At 46.0% G+C, this 18,975-nt stretch overlaps 2 protein-coding genes across 3 annotated transcripts in view; both read right to left on the bottom strand.

The window, feature by feature from the left end:
* ANKRD23 (ankyrin repeat domain 23) overlaps window positions 1–89 on the bottom strand; it is a 13,184-nt gene extending 13,095 nt beyond the window's left edge. Inside the window, exon 1 of the mRNA XM_059659083.1 lies at window positions 18–89. Within this exon, the coding sequence (XP_059515066.1) occupies window positions 18–44 (27 nt within the window). The 5' untranslated portion in view covers window positions 45–89. The remainder of the gene's footprint in view (window positions 1–17) is intronic.
* The window catches only part of ANKRD39 (ankyrin repeat domain 39), a 20,183-nt gene extending 1,208 nt beyond the window's left edge, over window positions 1–18,975 (bottom strand). The window contains exons 1-4 of one of the 2 annotated variants that reach the window (XM_059659085.1): window positions 18,821–18,975; window positions 14,279–14,382; window positions 13,733–13,936; window positions 4,334–4,512 (exon numbers count right to left, since the gene is read on the bottom strand). In XM_059659085.1, the coding sequence (XP_059515068.1) occupies window positions 4,369–4,512; window positions 13,733–13,936; window positions 14,279–14,382; window positions 18,821–18,908 (540 nt within the window). In that variant the 5' untranslated portion in view covers window positions 18,909–18,975 and the 3' untranslated portion in view covers window positions 4,334–4,368. Of the gene's footprint in view, window positions 1–4,109; window positions 4,513–13,732; window positions 13,937–14,278; window positions 14,383–18,820 lie in introns of those variants that run through there. The other variant, XM_059659084.1, reaches the window with a different exon arrangement.

Genomic DNA, 18,975 nt, shown 5'->3' with positions numbered 1-18,975 from the left:
TCTTCCCACGTCCTTACCAACTGCTGCACGCTGATGACATCCATGGTCCCCCCGCTCTCCAAACCCCCAGTGAGAAGAGCTGAGCTGCCAGCCCTTTTATAGGCGAGCTGTCCCCTGGGGGCAGGCAGGGCGGGGCAGTGGCTTGCACCCGAGCCAGATGACTCTGTGGCTCTGTAATGCCCACCAAAATACCAGGGTGGGCCTGTAGCCGTGCAGGCAGGCAGGAGCTGCTCTGAGCTGAGTCAGGTGCATCCTCGGATACCCACTGCCCTGCACCTGTGCCACCCCCCTACCCACTCCGGAGCAATTTCACATAGACACGTGTCCTAGGGTGCCTGGGCCACTGGCCCGGATTCAGGGGGAAAGAGCTCCCACTTTCCTAAGTCCAGACACCACTTACAAAAAAGGGTCAAGTGTGAGCCCCCACACTGCTGTAGGTCCGGCCGCCTGAGACCCTGAAAGGCCCAGCCCTACTGCCCTTGCGAAAGGCCAGAGTCCTAGAGGGCCTGGGAACCGCCCTGGCACCAACAGGAAGAAATCAGGCATCAAGGGGTCTCCCAGTGCCAAGGCTGCCGCCACTCTTGGTGGCTTCCTCCAAGGTGCCCTTACTTCTCCCTCTCCATCGGGGGCCAAGTCCAGCCTGTTGGCAGCACCTCAGCCCTGGGAGACCCGGGCCCCACATGCAGGTCCCTACCAGACGCTCTCCTGGAGTGGGACATGGCTTTCCATGGGGAAGGCGAGACTGACATCGCTTCAGGTCCAAGTACATAACATTAACCGCTAATCCAGTCGCAAAGCAACCTGTCACCAGCCACAAAATCAAAGTTCCTAATAGTCCCTAAATGCCAGCATGCCCTTCAACCAGCCGGGCAAAAAACTCTGCCTTGACCTTTGAGAGGAAACCTGATAGCCAGTAAATAAGACTCCAGAATGGGAGTAACATGAGCAGAGATGACCAAATGAGAGGGAGGGGGATTTCGGGTCAAGGACAGCCCAGGCACCTCAGGGCTGCCAAGGTCCTACCCATGGTTGGCTAGCTAATTTGTAAGTCCTTGCCAGTTCTGAGACCAGATTTTTTTAAAAATAGTTACATCTTCTTTTAAAAAGTATGTTTTTATTGATTTTACAGAAAGCAAGGGGGAGGGATAGAGAGATAGAAACATCTATGAGAGAGGAATATCATTAATTAGCTGCCTCCTGCATGCCCCCACAGGGGATCGAGCCCGCAACCCGTGCATGTGCCCACAGGGAATCGAACCCTGACCTCCTGGTTCACGGGTGGGTGCTCAACCACTGAGCCACACTGGCTGGGCTGAGACCAGATTTTTAAGAAAATCTGTAAGCTTCAGAGTGTTCTGTCAAAGGTGCTTTCTTGTCTTTCCTTATGAGGAGGGAAAGGGTTACCTAGACCTGAGTGAGGGTGGACAGACAAGAAAAAGTTAGACTTGAGCTCGGGGCTCCACTGCCAGCCACCTACTCACACTCCTCTCCCTTGATATTTCCAATGGGTTTCACCTGAAACTCAGCGGAAAACTAGTTTCTTCCACATGAAACTAACTGGCTTATTAAAAAAAAAATTACTCCTTGCCCTAACTGGTTTGGCCCAGTGGATAGAGCATCAGCCTGTGGACTCCAGGGTCCCGGGTTCGATTCCAGTCAAGGGCATGTACCTTGGTTGCGGGCACATACCCAGTAGGGGGCGTGCAGGAGGCAGCTGATCGATGTTTCTCATCAATTTTTCTAACTCTCTACCCCTCTCCCTTCCTCTCTTTAAAAAAAAACAAAAAAACATTTTTTAAAAAAATTACTCCTTGTAAAAAAATCCACACATAACAAATAAAGCTCAAAAAGCGCCCTTTACTAACCACAGTGGCCCTAGGGAACCATGGTCACCTGTTGCTATACTTGCTCTGACTTCGTTCCTGCAATTTTGTGTATGTACATACATGTTTCTACAGACATGTCTTAAGAGGCACATACTGTGATTACAACTCAGCACGCTTCCCACATTAGCATACTCCATTCCACTGCATTGCACTCAAATGGCATGTGGACCAGAAGGTAACTATTTCCCTATCGGGGAGCACCTGGGTTGTCTTTTTTTTTTTTAAATATTACACCCCAGGCTCAAATGTGTGAATACCTCCATAAATAGGCATCTTTGTAGATTGAATATTCTTCTACATAGCTACAGGGAAACCAAATTATTGGCCCATTTAACAAAATTTTTAAAAATGTTTTTCTTGATTTCAGAGGACAGGAGAGGGAGAGAGCGAAACATCAATGATGAGAGAATCATTGATCAGTTGCCTCCTGCATGCCCCCTATTGACCCGGAAGCGAACCCTGATCTCCTGCTTCATGGGTCAATACTCAACCACTGAACCACACTGGCCAGGCTGTTCATTTAAATCAGTGGTTCTCAACCTTCCTAATGCCGCGACCCTTTAATACAGTTCCTCATGTTGTGGTGACCCCCAACCATAAAATTATTTTTGTTGCTACTTCATAACTGTAATGTTGCTACTGTTATGAATAGTAATGCAAATATCTGATATGCAGGATGTATTTTCATTGTTACAAATTGAACATAATTAAAGCATAGTGATTAATCACAAAAACAATATGTAATTATATATGTGCTTTCCCATGGTCTTAGGCAACCCCTGTGAAAGGGTTGTTCGACCCCCAAAGGGGTTGCAACCCACAGGTTGAGAACCGATGATTTAAATTTTAATAGCTATTGTCAAATTGCCATCTATAGTGGCTGTTATCAATCCATGAACAGATGCCAACAAAGTTAAGACAAATGACAGTATGAAAGGAAAAAATATATACATCCAAAACAGAGACAATATCCAGAAGCCATAAACAACTCCTATCCTTTATCCTTTATAATAAAAGGCTAATATGCAAATCGACACAATGGCGGAATGACCGGTTGCTATGATGCACACTGACCACCAGGGGGCAGATGCTCAACACAGGAGCTGGGCTCACGGTTGGCAAGCGCAGTGGCGGTGGCAGGAGCCTCTCCTGCCTCTGCAGCAGTCGGACATCCCCCAAGGGCTCCCAGACTGTGAGAGGGCACAGGCCGGGCTGAGGGACCCCCAACCCCAAGTGCACTAATTTTGTGCACCGGGCCTCTAGTGTATGTGTGTGTGTGTGTGTGTGTGTGTGTGTGTGTGTGTGTGTATATATATATATATATATATATATATATATATATATATATATATGCTCAGCAACTGGAACAGCGGAACAAACGGTGGCTATGACGTGCACTGCAGCAGCCAACCGGCCTGATCTGGGCCCCGATCAGGCCTCCCCCCGTGCCGGTCTGGCCCGCAATCAGCCAACACTCTGATTGGGGCCGGGGTCAGCCAGCCAACTGCCCGTGGCCCCTCCCCTCTGCTGGCCTGATGGGCTCATCGGGGCGGGCTGGCCGGACCCCACCTGTGCACGAATTTGTGCACCAGGCCTCTAGTGAGTCAATAAAAACAAATTTTTTAATGGGCAAAGGATGTGGACAGGAAGTTCACAGAAGACAGGTGTCAACCTCACTAGTAATCAACAATTCAAAATAATAGCAACAACACTTTTAAATCTATCAGATTATTGAGATGCATGAAATTATGGTATAAAAATGTGCTGATCAGGTTTTGAGGAAGGGTGTGCTCTAATACACTGCTTGCAACATGCCAGGCACTCTCTCCAGTGCTCCCCATACATTCAAATACCAAATCCCCAGTGCCTTTGAGGCAGGTCCTAAAATCATCCTCATCTCACAGATGAAGAAAGTGACATTTACCACAAGATACCTCAGATCGCAAGAAGCTTTTGTTACATATTCTGTAGTTTCTTCTAATACTTACTTGCAAAGTTTTGTGTTTTTCAATTTAGGTCTTTTTATTTAAGTTTTTTGTTATTAATTGATTTTAGGAAGAGAGAAATGTTTATTTGTTGTTGTTCCACTTATTTATGCATTCATTGATTGATTCTTATATGTGCCCTGATGGGGAATTGAACCCACAACCTTGGAGTATCAAAACAACTGAGCTACCTCGCCACATACAATTTAGGTACTTGAAATTTAATCTGGGCATGGGCGAGGTAAGGATATAACTTTATTTTTTCCAAATGGATAGATGTTTCCACATGAACTAATTTAGAATAGGGTCATCTGTCCAGGCTTAAGCACTTGCAGCCCCCCAAATCTACTCCGTCACTCCAGGGGCCAAAATCAGGCTCTTCCTGGGTCTTTGGGCCTCACTTTCCCACCCTGCAGCATGGATGCTGACCAAAGCTGGGGCTTGGAGACCTAGTCTATGTACCCTTGCACGGCAGCCTGAGACAGAAGGGTGGTGATTCAACTGGCCAGCAGGTCCCGCAGTTCACTGTTGTGGGGCAGCAGGTCACATGCTAGTCGTGCCTTCCGATCTCGGACGGCCTTCAGGGCTGGGCTGTGTTGCAACAGAAGGGAGCAGATATCCACATGACCATTCTCAGCAGCCTGTGGAGAGAACAGCCTGAGTCAAAAGTCACACCTCACTGGGCCCTGCTCTTGCACTACTTCTGGGGGTCTCTTGGTCCTCGTGGAAACGGAGACACTGGATGTTTGGGTTGACTTCGCCTAACTCCGACCCACTCCCACGACAGGCACTCAGGTGGGCGGAGTGCTCTAGGGCCAGCCGGGCAGTTAGCTTGAGTTTTTGGTTCTCATGGTCTGGCTCAGTGGCCATTCTTCCTTGTCCAGGCTGCACAATGAAGACAAGTACAGAACCCTGGGTCTCTAAGTGTGTTTTACAAACGTTCTGATCATCTAGAGGGTGCTGGGCACCATGAGCACAGAGACATCAGACATGGTCTCTGCCTCTTGGGGCTTTCAGATGAGCAGAGGAAAACGGGCCCAGGTCCCCAGCTTTCTCCTCTCCTCCTCTGAGACAGATGATCCCAATCTGGATGTCAATTTCTAATTTATTTCCAAAAAATAGCAGTTAAGTGATTTACATAAATTATCTTATTTCACTTCCACAGTAACTATCAGAAGTAGGAACTATCATTATTCCCATTTTATAAACGAAGAAACTGAGGCTTATAAAAGTTAAGTGACTTACCTAAGGTCACAGAGCTAATGTGGCAGCCTGGGGATTCTAAAGCAGGTCTGTCTGACCTCAAAGTCTGAACTCTTAACAACTGTCATACTACTATATTCCCTACTCCTCCCAACAGACAAACTGATGGAATACAGGGGCTTTTGAGAGGTATCAAAATTAGTATTAGTAGCGACCATCATCTCAAATTTGAACCCAAATCTTTTTTTTTTTTTTTCCAAATCTTTTTTAGCAGGTCCTTTTGATAAGTATAGACCCAGGTTCTTAATTCTGTTGCCTCATTTCAGGCAGTGTTATGTTGTGAACAATTGTGAGATGCATTTCAAGTAATTTTTTTTAACAACAACAAAAAAAGTACCAATGTTTGCAAGTAGTTTATTTTTTTAAAAAAGAAAGTGAGGTCCAAGATGGCGGTGGTGTAGGGGACACTGAACTCACCCCTCCATGAGCCACTGAAATATATGCCCACCTATAGAGAGAGCCATTCCTCCAAGAGACCACTGGGAGCGACTGAGCGCTTCTGCACAATAAATGTCAGAGAGGAACTGTACAGGAAGGCTGGGGAACCGTGGGAGCCTCCAGGCCGGTGGGAATTCTCTGGGTGCCACTGAACGCCCTTGCTTGTTTCTCTCCACCTCCACAGGGCAGGTCACAGCTCTATCCAGGGACTCTGACCTCCACGCAAGGTTACTGCAGTGCTTTTCCAGCCATACCACCCAGAGCCCATTTCAGCTCTGAACGAAGGGAGAAAACAGGATCAATAGGGCATTACCACATGCAGCTGGCTCCAATGGCCTGCCAAACGACCCAGCACACAAAGCCACTAGGCCACTTTTTCTTTTTAAATTTATTTTTATTTTTATTGATTTTAGAGAGGAAGGGAGAGGGAGAGAGAGATAGAAACATCAATGATGAGAGAGAATCATTGATCAGCTGCCTCCTGCACGCCTCCTACTGGGGATCGAACCTGCAACCTCGGGCATGTGTCCTTGACCAGAATAGAACCTGGGACCCTTTAGTCCACAGCCCAACACTCTATCCACTGAGCCAAACCAGCTAGGGCAACACAAGGCCACTTTTTCAAGACTGGAAAAGATAGCTATTGTCTAGTTATATAAACTAGAATTTCAAACAAAATGAGAAAATGAAGGAATATCTCTCACGGGAAGGAACAAGAAATATCCCCAGAAAAGAATCTTATTGAAACAAAGATAAGTAATTTATCCGATAAAGAATTCAAAGAGCCCTGACCAATTTGGCTCAGTGGATAGAGCGTCGGCCTGCGAACTGAAGGGTCCCAGGTTCGATTCCGGTCAAGGGCATGTACCTTGGTTGTGGGCACATCCCCAGGAGGGGGTGTGCAGGAGGCAGCTGATCGATGTTTCCCTCTCATCACTAATGTTTCTAACTCTCTATCCCTCTCCTTTCCTCTCTGAAATCAATAAAGATATATTAAAAAAAAAAATTCAAATAAATGGTCATAAGGATGCTCACCAAACTTCAGAGTAAAAAAGGGACTTAGAGAGAACTTCACCAAAGAGTTAGAAAGTATAATAAAGAACCAAGCAGACCTGAAAAATATGACGAGTGAAGTGAAAAAATACAATAGAAGGAATCAGCATCAGATTAGCTAAAATAGAAGAATGGATCAGCAACCTGGAAGTCAGACTAGTGGAAACCAATCAGAACAGCAAAAATAAAAAAAATTAAAAATGAGGATAGTTTAAGGGGCCTCTGGGAAAACACCAAGCACACAAACATCACATTATAGGGATCCCAGAAGAGAAAGAAAGGAACAAATTTTCCTAACCTGGGAGAGGAAACATATCCAGGTTCAGGAAGCACAAAGAGTTTCAAACAAGATGAATCCAAAGAGACCCACACCAAAACATATTGTAATTAAAAAGGCAGAAGTTCAAGAATTCAGTGGTGCAGGGGGACACTGAACTCACCCCTCCATGAGCACACTGAGATATATGCCCACAATGAAGTTAAGAGGCAATCTTAAGTGCAGCAAGAGGCAAATAAGTTGCATACAAGGGAAAACCTATAAGGCTATCCACTGATTTCTCAGCAGAAACTGTACAGGCCAGAAGGGAGCAGTAGGACATATTTAAAGTGCTAAAAGAAAAGAACCTACAACCTAGAATACTTTACTGGCAAGATTATTATTCAGAATTGAAGGAAAGATAAAGAATTTTCTGGACAAGCAAAAACTTAAGGAGTTCATCATCACTAAACCAGCTTTACAAGAAATGGTAAAGGGTATTCTTTAAGCAGAAAAGAAGAGGCCATAACCAGAAACAAGGAAATATGAGAAAGGAAAATAACCTACAGGTAAAGGCAAATATTTAATAAACACAGCAAATCAGCCATTTAAAAAGCTACTATGATAGACAAAAGACAAAAGTACCAAACTCAATAAAAACTACAAGTAGTTAGGAGACACACAAAACAAAGATTTATTAACAACAAAAAAAGAAAACACACAAACAAAAAATATCTAAAGTATGACCTCAAAAACCCTCGTTGGTTTGGCTCAGTGGACAGAGTGTCAGCCTGCGGACTGGTTCGATTCTGGTCAAGGGCACGTGCCTGGGTTGCGGGCTCGATCACCAGAAAGGGGTGTGCAGGAGGCAGCCGATCAATGTTTCTCTCTCATCATTGATGTTTCTATCTCTCTCTCCCTCTCCCTTCCTCTCTAAAATCAGTTAAAAAAAATTTTTAAATTAAAAATAGATAAATGAGCCGAAACCGGTTTGGCTCAGTGGATAGAGCGTCGGCCTGGGGACTGAAGGGTCCCAGGTTCGATTTTGGTCAAGGGCATGTACCTGGGTTGCAGGCATATCCCCAGTAGGAGATGTGCAGGAGGCAGCTGATCAATGTTTCTCTCTCATCGATGTTTCTAACTCTCTATCTCTCTCCCTTCCTCTCTGTAAAAAATCAATAAAATATATTAAAAAAATAAAATAAAAATAGATAAATGAAGTGTGACCTCAAAACATAAAGACTGGAGGGAGGGGAAGCAAAAATGTAGTCCTTTTAGAATATGAGAACTTACATGCCAAGCAGCTTAAAATAAACAGCTATAAATATAGAATGATACACATAAACCTCATGGTAACCACAAACCATAAACCTACAAACGATACAGAAAAAAATAGAGAAAGGAACCCAAACAGAAGAATAAAGAAAACCATCAAACCATAAGGAAAGAGATAAAAAGAATAAAGGAATAGAGAGGAACTACAAAAACAACCAAAATAACAACAAACAGCAATAAGTACATACTTATCAATATGACTTTAAGGACATTAAATGTTCAATAAATATACAAAGGATGGCTGAATGGATTAAAATCATGCCCTATCTATATGCTGCTTGCAAGAGACTCACTTGAAATTGACAAGCACATACAGACTAAAAGTGAAGGGATGGAAGAAGATATTTCATACAAATAGAAATGAAAAGAAAACTGGGGTAGCAATGCTCATATCAGACTAAATAGACTTTAAAACAAAGAATGTAAAAAAGACAAAGAAGGACATTATATAATTATAAAGGGGCCAATCCAGGAAGAGGATATAACAATCATAAGTATACACACACCCAACATAGGAGCACCTAACTATATATAAAGTAATTATTAATGGACATAAAGGTAGAAATCTACAGTAATCTTCCTGTATAATGAAAGGCTACTATGCAAATCGATTGAACGGCGGAACAACCAGTCACTATGACGCGCAGGAGCTGCCCCCTTGTGGTCAGTGCGCTCCCACAGGGGGAGCACCGCTCAGCCAGAAGCAGGGCTCAGTTGGACATCCCCGAGGGCTCCAGGACTGCAAGAGGGCACAGGCTGGGCTGAGGAACGACCCCTGAGTGCATGAATTTCGTGCACCGGGCCTCTAGTACAATAGTAGGGGATTTTTAAATATCTATCTATCTATCTATCTATCTATTTTAATCCTCACCCAAGGACATGCTTAGAGAAAGGAACAGAGAGAGACAGAGAGAGAAACATCAATAGGTTGCCTTCCGTATGTGCCCCAACTGGAGATTGAACCCGAAACCCAGGTATGTGCCCTGACCGGGAATTGAACTGGCAACCTTTTGGTGCACAGGATGATGCTCAACCAACTGAACCACTCTGGCTAGGTAAAAACTGACAAATTTTTAGCTAAACTCACAGGAGAGAGCCCAAATAAATAACATTAAAAATGAAAGAAGAGACATTACAACTGAATTTGTAATGATTACAAACAAATTTGTAATGATACAAAGCATCATTAAAGGATACTATGAACAATTATATGCCAACAAACTGAACAACCTAGAAGAAATGGATAATTTTCTAGAAGCATATAACCTTCCAAGACTGAACTAGAAAGAAATAGAAAATCTAAACACACTGATCACTAACAATAAAAATGAAAAAACTCCCAACAAACAAAAGTCCAAGATCAGGTGGTTTTACAGAAGAATACTTATCCTTCTTAAATTATTCCAAAGAAGGAGGAATGCTTCCAAACTCATTCTACAAAGCCAGTATTAACCTAAAACCAAAATGAGACAAAAACATTACACACACAAAAAAGTTACAGGCCAATATCCTTAATAACATAGATGCAAAAATCCTCAACAAAATATCAGCAAAAAATTTTCAGTAATACATGATCAAGCGGTACTTATTTCTAGGATGCAAGGTTGGTTCAATATCCACAAACCAATGAACTTGATATACAGCATAAAATTAAGAATAAAAATCATATGATCATATTAGTAAATGCAGACAAGGCATGTGACAAAAGACAACATCCATTTATGATAAACTCTCAGCAAACTGGGGACAGAGGAAAAATACCTCAACCTAATAAAGGCCACATATAACAAACCCACAGCTAACATCACACTCAATGATGAAAAGCTGAAAGCTTTTTCTTTAAGATCTGGAACAAGCCAAAACCGGTTTGGCTCAGTGGATAGAGCGTCGGCCTGCGGACTGGAGGGTCCCAGGTTCGATTCCGGTCAAGGGCATGTACCTGGTTGCGGGCACATCCCCAATAGGAGATGTGCAGAAGGCAGCTGATCAATGTTTCTCTCTCATCGATGTTTCTAACTCTCTATCTCTCTCCCTTCCTCTCTGTAAAAAATCAATAAAATATATTTAAAAAAAAAAAAAGATCTGGAACAAGAATGTCCACTTACATCACTTATATTCAACACAGTACTGGAAGTTCTAGTCAAAGCACTCAGACAAGAAAAAGAAATGAAAAGCATCCAAATTGTAGAGGAAAAAGTAAAACTGTCATTATTTGCAGATGACATGACATTATATATGGAGAGCCCTAAGGATTCCACCAAAAAACTATTAGAACTAAAGTCAGTAAAGTAGCAGGATACAAAATTAATATTCAAAAATTAGTTGCACTTTTATACACCAATAATAATCAGAAAAAAAGAAAGAAAACAATTGCTTCAAAAAGAATAACATATATAGGAATAAATTTAACCAAGAAGGTAAAAGACTTATACTTGGAAAACTATAAGACATTGAAGAAAGACATTGAAGAAGATACAAATAAATGGAAGCATACACCATGTTCATGGATAGGAAGTATTAATATTAAAATGTGCATACTAGCCCTAGCCGGTTTGGCTCAGTGGATAGAGCGTCGGCCTGCGGACTCAGGGTCCCAGGTTCGATTCCGGTCAAGGGCATGTACCTTGGTTGCAGGCACATCCCCAGTGGGGAGTGTGCAGGAGGCAGCTGATTGATGTCTCTCTCTCATCGATGTTTCTAACTCTCTGTCCCTCTTCCTTCCTCTCTGTAAAAAATCAATAATATATATATATATATATTTTTTTAAATGTGCATACTAAATAAATAAATAAATAAATGTGTATACTACCCAAAGCAATCTACAGTTTCAATGCACTCCCTATCAAAATACCAATAGCTTTTTTCATAGACCTAGAATACATAATCCTAAAATTTATATGGAATCACAAAAGACCCGAATAGCCACAGCAATCTTGAGAAAGAACTTTATCTCTGTAGACATAACATGTCAAGGCTGCTGCGCCCATGCAAGCACCTGTCAGGCCCCTCTCCTGGAGTCCAGCAGCTTGCTGTGAATTCGTCAACCCTGAGGTCTCTGTTACCAGCGAGGGCAACAGAGTTGGAACACTGATTCCCAGAGGCTTTCTCCTGGAAATAATGATCCATGTGTCTTGTCTTCTATGCATGAGGGGGTGGAATATAGTCTGTGATTGGAGATCCCCTTTGGAGGGACATGTCTCTAATATGAAACAGTTCAATCATTATGTTGTACGCTTGAAACTAATATAATATTGTATATCAACTATAATTAAAACTAATTTTTTTCCATACCCAGTTTGGCTCAGTGGATAGAACGTTGGTCGGATGACTAAAGGGTCCTGGGTTCGATTCCAATCAAGGGCACGTACCTCAGTTGCAGGCTCGATCCCCGCCCCGGTCGGGAGCATGTGCAAGAGGCAACCAATCGATATGTCTCTCTCACATCAATATTTCTCTCTCTGTGTCTCTCCCTAGGAATTAATGGGAAATTATCCTTGGGCGAGGATTAACAATAAACAACAACAACAAAAACACCCTAATTTTTTAAAAAAATATATTTTATTGATTTTTCACAGAGAGGAAGGGAGAGGGAGAGTCAGAAACATCGATGAGAGAGAAACATCGATCAGCTGCCTCCTGCACCCCCCCCCCCCCCCCCCACTGGGGATGTGCCTGCAACCAAGGTACATGCCCTTGACCGGAATCGAACCTGGGACCTTTCAGTCCGCAGACCGACGCTCTGTCCACTGAGCCAAACCAGTTACGGCAACACCCTAATTTTTTTAAAAAGTGAGCACAGCCCAGCTGGAGTGGCTCAGTTGGTTGTTGTCCTATGCAGTTTGATTCCTGGTCAGGACACATACCTGGGTTGTGGGTTCAATCCCCGGTTGGGGCACATAGGGAAAGCAACTGATCAATGTTTCTCTCCCTCTACCTCTCTCTCCTTCTCCATTCCTTTCTCTTGGGTAGGAATTAAAAAAAGAAAAAGTGAGCACAGATTTTTAGTGGATAGCAAAAAGTGTTAGTCACAGGTTCTATTGTTAACATAATACAGACAACTACTTACATTTTTCTTTTTAAAAAAATATTTTTATTGATTTTTTTTAGAAAGAGAGGGATTGAGAGAAACACCGATGAGAGAGGAACATCATCAATCGACTGCCTCCTGAACATCCCCTACTGGGGATTGAGCCCGCAACCCAAGCAAGGTCCTGACCGGGGAGTAAACTGGTGACTTCTTGGTTCCTTGGGTCGATGCTCAACCACTGAGCCACACTGACCGGGCTTAAATTTTTCTATCTTAATATTCACAGCCACAAATGTGTTTCACAAGCTACAATTCAAAAATATTATTGTGCTCCTGGTTGTATAAATAAATAAGTAAAAAAAAAAAAAAAAAAAGATAAACTGGAGAGGTAGGCAGAGGCTAACCTCAAGCCTGGTAAACCATATTCAGGATTTTATTTTTTTTAGTATATTTTATTGATTTTTTTACAGAGAGGAAGGGAGAGGGATAGAGAGTTAGAAACATCGATGAGAGAGAAACGTCAATCAGCTGCCTCTTGCACACCCCCTACTGGGGATGTGCCCACAACCAAGGTACACGCCCTTGACCGGAATCGAACCTGGGACCCTTTAGTCCGCAGGCCGAAACTCTATCCACTGAGCCAAACCGGTGAGGGCCATATTCAGGACTTTAAAAAGCTTGGAAAGAGTCTAAGTTTGGCATGATCCAAACTGCTTTTTAAAACCATCACTCCGGCCCTAGCGGTTTGGCTCAGTGGATAGAGCATCGGCCTGCGGACTGAAAGGTCCCAGGTTCAATTCCGGCCAAGGGTATGTACCTTGGATGCGGGCACATCTCTAATGGGGGGTGTGCAGGAGGCAGCTGATTGATGTTTCTCTCTCATCGATGTTTCCTGCTCTCTATCCCTCTCCTTTCTTCTCTGTGAAAAATCAATAAAATATATTTTTAAAAAAAACCATCACTCCGGAGGAAAATCAAGTGAGGACAAGACCGAAATAAATGTACACATATCCAATAAACCACTTCTCAAAGACGCCTAAGAAATGGGTAAAAATGTATGCCTTACGGGAGGGACCTAGAAGAGGGACTGGGGGCCAGGGGTTGAAGGGAAACTCATTTTCACAGTATACCATCTTGTACTCCTCAAACTGTCTACCACGTGTAGGTATTTCTAGTCTGAATTGTACAGGGACAGGTGAGTATAGGTGCAAGTTACAGGAAAAAATTATGTAGAAAAGCATTCATGACATATCACTAAAGGAAAGAAAAATTAAATGATACTACATTTAATTCTAATTTATATGCACCGGAAAAATGCTGGAAAATTACACAATAATCCTAAAGTGATGAGAAGTGAGCAGTGCAATTACAAATGCTTTTATTTTCTACTTTATGCTTTCCCGTTTTCCCCATGTTTCCTACAGTGAACATGTTCTATACCTTTTATAATGACAAAGAACAAGGTTTTGAAGGGTGTGAGGGGGCATACCTTATGTAGACTGGTCATGCCATCATCATCTACCAGCCTGGGGTTGGACCCATGGGAGAGTAGAAGCCGTGCAATCTCCGTGTGCCCACAGTAGCTGGCCCGGTGCAGAGCGGTGGCACCCCCACGTGTCTGGGCGTCACACTTGGCCCCACTTTCCAGCAGGAACTGGCATACTGCGTAGTGTCCATTGCGGCTGGCATAGTGCTGCAGGGAACAGAGACCGAGGTTGGACAGCAGAGCCAGGCAGGCGACAGGGGAAGGGGAGGGGAAAGCATCGGTCCTAGAGCAGCGGCCTGGCTCCATCAGCTGTGTGACGGGCAACTGCCTTCATGTCTGGCATCAGTTTCCTCAATCATTTCTACCTCACGGGACTGTTATGAAAATGAAATCAAATAACTGATGTACAGCACACTTATTTTAAAAATCTAGGTTCACATGACACTTAAAAGAGAAACCCTGCTGGGAGAGAAGAATGGGAGGGAGGAGACAAGGTAAGCCTCAATCCCCCCCAGGGAGCAGGCTGACCCCAAGCTCCTCCCAGCTCACCAGAGCGGTGTAGCCGGCCAAGTCGGGCTGACTAGGGTCCACTGCCTTCTGGATTAAATACTTCACTCGGCCCAGGTCTCCATTCAGGGCTGCTGACCAGATTCCTAAGGAAAGACAACCAAAGTACTGAACGATGCTGACCGAGGACATTTAATATTTCCTTCACCCCTTGACCTCCATTTTTTCTCCATCCGTAAAATTGGTAAGAAATGGGTGTTGGGTTAATATTCATTCAACAAATATTAACCAAGCACCTCCTCTGTGCCAAGGATTGTCCTAGGTGCTGGTGACATATTAGTGAACCAGACAATGAGCTTGCCCGACCGGAGCAGGGGGCTGGGACAGACACAGAAATCCCTTCTCCCCACTTCAAATGTTGAGTAAAGTTTAAAATGGTTGAATGCACAAATTCAAAAGCAAGAAAAGAACATTGCCAGGTGCCAGAACAAGGAGAAAACCGCAGCCACAGTAGTGAGCAAGCACTGGGTCTGCAGGATTCAAAGAGTCCACACAACTAGACACACACCTCAGGGGCTTGGCTCCAATGCCTGAGCAGGGTCTGGAGCAAAGGGAACTAGAGAAGCTCTGTGCACAAAGTCAGGAGGCGCACACCATGGATGAACTGGGACTGAAAAATCTCTCTTGCCCTGGGTAGCGGCAGGAAGCAAGCCACCATGCCCAGGCCCATCACTCACTCAACAAATATTCACTGAATACTTACTATGTATCTGGCACTGTTCTGGGTACTAAGGGTCAGCTGAGAATAAAAGACCTCCTCCTAAATGTTGGTCTTATGGAGCTTATATTCTAACTAGAGGCCCGGTGCACAAAAATTTGTGCACTCGGGGGGGAGGGGGGCTCCCTCAGCCTGGCCTGTGCCCTCTCGCAGTCTGGGACCCCTCGGGAGATAACGACCTGCTGGCTTAGGCCTGCTCCCGGGTGGCAGAGGGCAGGCCCAACCCCTAGGTGCAGCCCCTGGTCGGGCTCAGAGCAGGGCCGATCGGGGAGTTGGGGCGCCGTCCCCTGTCACACTCAAGGCAGGGTCGATGGGGAGGTTGTGGAGCAACCCCCGTCACACACAGAGCAGGGCCAATCAGGGGGTTGGGGCGCTGCCCTCTATCACCCACAGAGCAGGGCGGATCAGGGGGTTGGGGCGCCGCCACTCTCACACTCAGGGCAGGGCTGATGGGGAGGTTATGGCTCTACCCCGTCACACACAGAGCAGGGCCCGTGGGGGGGGGAGCTCCCCCCTATCAGGCACAGAGCAGGGCTGATCAGGGGGTTGGGGCGCTGCCCCCTGTCATGCTGATCCTGGTGCCGGGAGACATATTACCCTTTTACTATATAGAATAGAGGCCTGGTGCATGGGTGGGGCCGGCTGGTTTGCCCTGAAGGGTGTCCTGGATCAGGGTGGGGTCCCCACTGGGGTGCCTGGCCAGTCTGGGTGAGGGGCTGAGGGCTGTTTTCAGGCTGGGAGTGACTGAAGCTCCCAACCGCTCCTTTTTTCCTTTTTTTTTTTTTTTTTTTTTTCATTCTGGGCCAGCTTTACCTTGAGGCTTGGCTCCAGCTCTTAGGCCTCCGGCTGAAAGTAGGTTTCTGGCCTTTGCATACAATGTTGCGAATCTGCTGGCTGAAGTTGGGCGTATTTGTTAGAGTTTCTTAAACTGCCCACTCAGAGGCAGCGGCAGGCGGGGAACGTTGGAGTCCTCTGTCACTGAGGCAACCAAGCCTCATGTTAGTTTCAAGCTGCCTGGCTGCCGGCCGCCATCTTGGCTGACAGTTAATTTGCATATCTCGCTGATTAGCCAATGAAAAGGGTATCGGTCGTACGCCAATTACCATGTTTCTCTTTTATTAGATAGGATTAAAGGAGATAGACAAGGAGAAAAAACATACATGAAGTAAGTCAGGTGGTGCTAAATGCTGTGAGGAAAAATAAAGCAGAGAAGGGGTATAGGCAGTGGTCAGGGATGGCACCTCTGATAAGGTGACATCTGAACAGAAACCTAAAGGAAATGAGAAACAGCATCATTTGAATAGGTGTGGTGAGAACACAGCAATGCAGAAGAAACTTAAAAAATCAGAGGTCCTGACCTATGCCACTTGGAGGTGTGGGACCTATATCTACCTACATTACCTTAAAGAGCAAACCCCCCGCCGAAACCGGTTTGGCTCAGTGGGTGGAGCGTCGGCCTGCGGACTGAGGGGTCCCGGGTTCGGTTCCGGTCGGGGGCATGTGCCTGGGTTGCGGGCATATCCCCAGTGGGGGATGTGCGGGAGGCAGCTGATCGATGTTTCTCTCTCATCGATGTTTCTGACTCTCTATCTCTCTCCCTTCCTCTCTGTGGAAGATCAATGAAATATATTAAAAAAAAAAAAAAAAAAAAAAAAAAAGAGCAAACCCCCAAGCTAAGAATCTGGCATAAAAACTGATCCAGACAAGTGAACCCTATAAGGGCCAGTCAGAGGCAACTTTTTAAAATGACCCTTAAGGTCTAGCCGGCATGGCTCAGTGGTTGAGCGTCACGGTTTGATTCCTGGTCAGGGCACATGCCCCTGTTGCAGGCTCCATCCCCAGAAGGGGGCATGCAGAGGGCAGCTGATCAAGGATGCTTTCATCATTGATGTTTCTACCTCTCTCCTTCTCCCTTCCTCTGAAATCAATAAAAATATATTTAAAAACAATAAAATGATCCATAAGGATGCTTCTATTAGCCTCAAAGCTATGTGTGACAATCTCTTACAAAAGAGGAACCCCCTGGCCAGTGTAGCTCAGTGGTTGAGCATGGACCCATGAACCAGGCGGTCTTGGTTAGATTCCCACAGGGAACATGCTAGATCCCCAGGGCATGCAGGAGGCAGCCAATCAAGGATTCTCTCTCATCATTGATGTTTCTCTCCCTTCCTCCCTCTCTCTACAACAGAAAAATAGTGTGAAAAATAAAAGAATAATATTTCTAAAGGATTGGGTGGGAGGGGAAATAACTGTCAACCTAGAATTTTATACCAGCTAAGCTACTGAAAGTGAAGCATGCTACTGTGTCAGTGAAGCATGCTCAGTGAAAAAACTATTAAAGGATATACTTCAGGCCTGGCCTCATGGCTCAGTGGTTGAGCATCAACTTATGAACCAGGAGGGCACAGTTCGATTCCTGGTTGGGGCACATGCCCTGGTTGTGAGCTCAATCCCCAGTAAGGGAATTGCAGGAGGCAGCCGATCAATGATTCTCTTTCATCATTGATGTTTCTCTCTTTCTCTCCCTCTCCCTTCCTCTCTGAAATTAATAAAAATATTTTTTTTAAAAAAAGAGATATACTTCAGGAAAAATAAAAATGAACCAGAAAGAAAATATGAAAAAAATCCACACAACAAAAAAGATAAGGATCTTCTCCATGTGTGCAACGTAGATAATGAACAAGGAAACAAAACACAGGCACACCTCCTTTTATCGCACGTCACCTTACTGTGCCCCATGGATGTTGTGCATTTCACAAGCTGAAGGCAAGCTGTTCCACCAGCAAAAGCATCAGAACTGCTTTACTGCGACGCCTACTCCCTTCTGACGGCGGTCTGAGTCCAACCTGCAATGCCTCCACGGTGCGTCTGTGGCGTCAGGCTGTAAAAACTGCTCTGACGAAAGCAAGGTCCTCTCTCAGAACCTGGAGGGCGGCGGCCCTGCTTCGCATGGGTCAGGTTTCCAGCAGCAGCAGCCACCCGGCAGGTGTGGGGGGAGCGCGGTGGGTCCGCACCCACAGCGCCCGGGGCCCCTCGGCGGTAACGACTCAGTGTCCCAGTGGTTCTCAACCTTCCTCAGGCCGCCACCCTTTAATACAGCTCCTCCTGTGGTGGTGACCCCCAACCATACAATTATTTTCGTTGCTACTTCATAACTGTAATTTTGCTGTTACGAATCGTAATGTAAATATCTGATATGCAGGATGTATTGGCATTGTTACAAGTTGAACATAATTAGAGCATAGTGATTCATCACAAAAACGATGTGTCATTACGTATGTGTTTTCCGATGGTCTTAGTCGACCCCTGTGGTCGTTGCGATCCACAGGCTGGCGACCCACCGGTTGAGAACCGCTGGTAGCCGGTGCCAAAGCCCTAAGGCGCGGAGCTGCGGCAGCTGCGAACGGCTGGTTCTCACCACTCGGGACCCGCGGCGGCGGGAGCGGGAGGGAAGAGCGGGTGGGGAAGCGTTATCCTCGGCCCCGCGGAGGGAGTCGGCGGCCCCGGGGACCACCCGGGCCGGCTGGGCGCACAGTGGGGACGCCGCGGCTCAGAAACGTCAGCCCCGCACAGCGCGGCCGCCTGCCCCGCAGCTGCAGACCCCGGTGGGCGCCCATCCCCAGCCGCCCCGCTCCGACACCCGAGCGGCCGGAGTCCCCACGGCGCACGGGCCCAGCTTCCCTCTCGTCCCGGTCGGCGACTCCAGTGGCCGAGCTCGCGCCAGGCCCCGGAGGGATCTCGGCGACCTAGGACCGGCGCCCCCGCCCGCCCCCTCGGGCCGCCCCCGGCCCCCGCGGCCGCCTCACCCCTCTCAAAATCCATCTCGTCCAGCGTCTGCCGCGCGCCGGGTTGGGTGCAGCAGGCGCCGTCAGCGCAGGGCCCGGGCGCCGCCATGCCGGCCTCGGCGCCGCCCGGCCACCTGGCCAGTCGGCGTCTGCCGCCGCGCGGACCAATCAGGCGC

This window comes from Myotis daubentonii, chromosome 12 (genome assembly GCF_963259705.1).
Source record: "Myotis daubentonii chromosome 12, mMyoDau2.1, whole genome shotgun sequence".
NCBI lineage: Eukaryota > Metazoa > Chordata > Mammalia > Chiroptera > Vespertilionidae > Myotis > Myotis daubentonii.
Note: the sequence above shows the minus strand (reverse complement) of the source record. Positions and strands in the feature narration are given on the sequence as shown.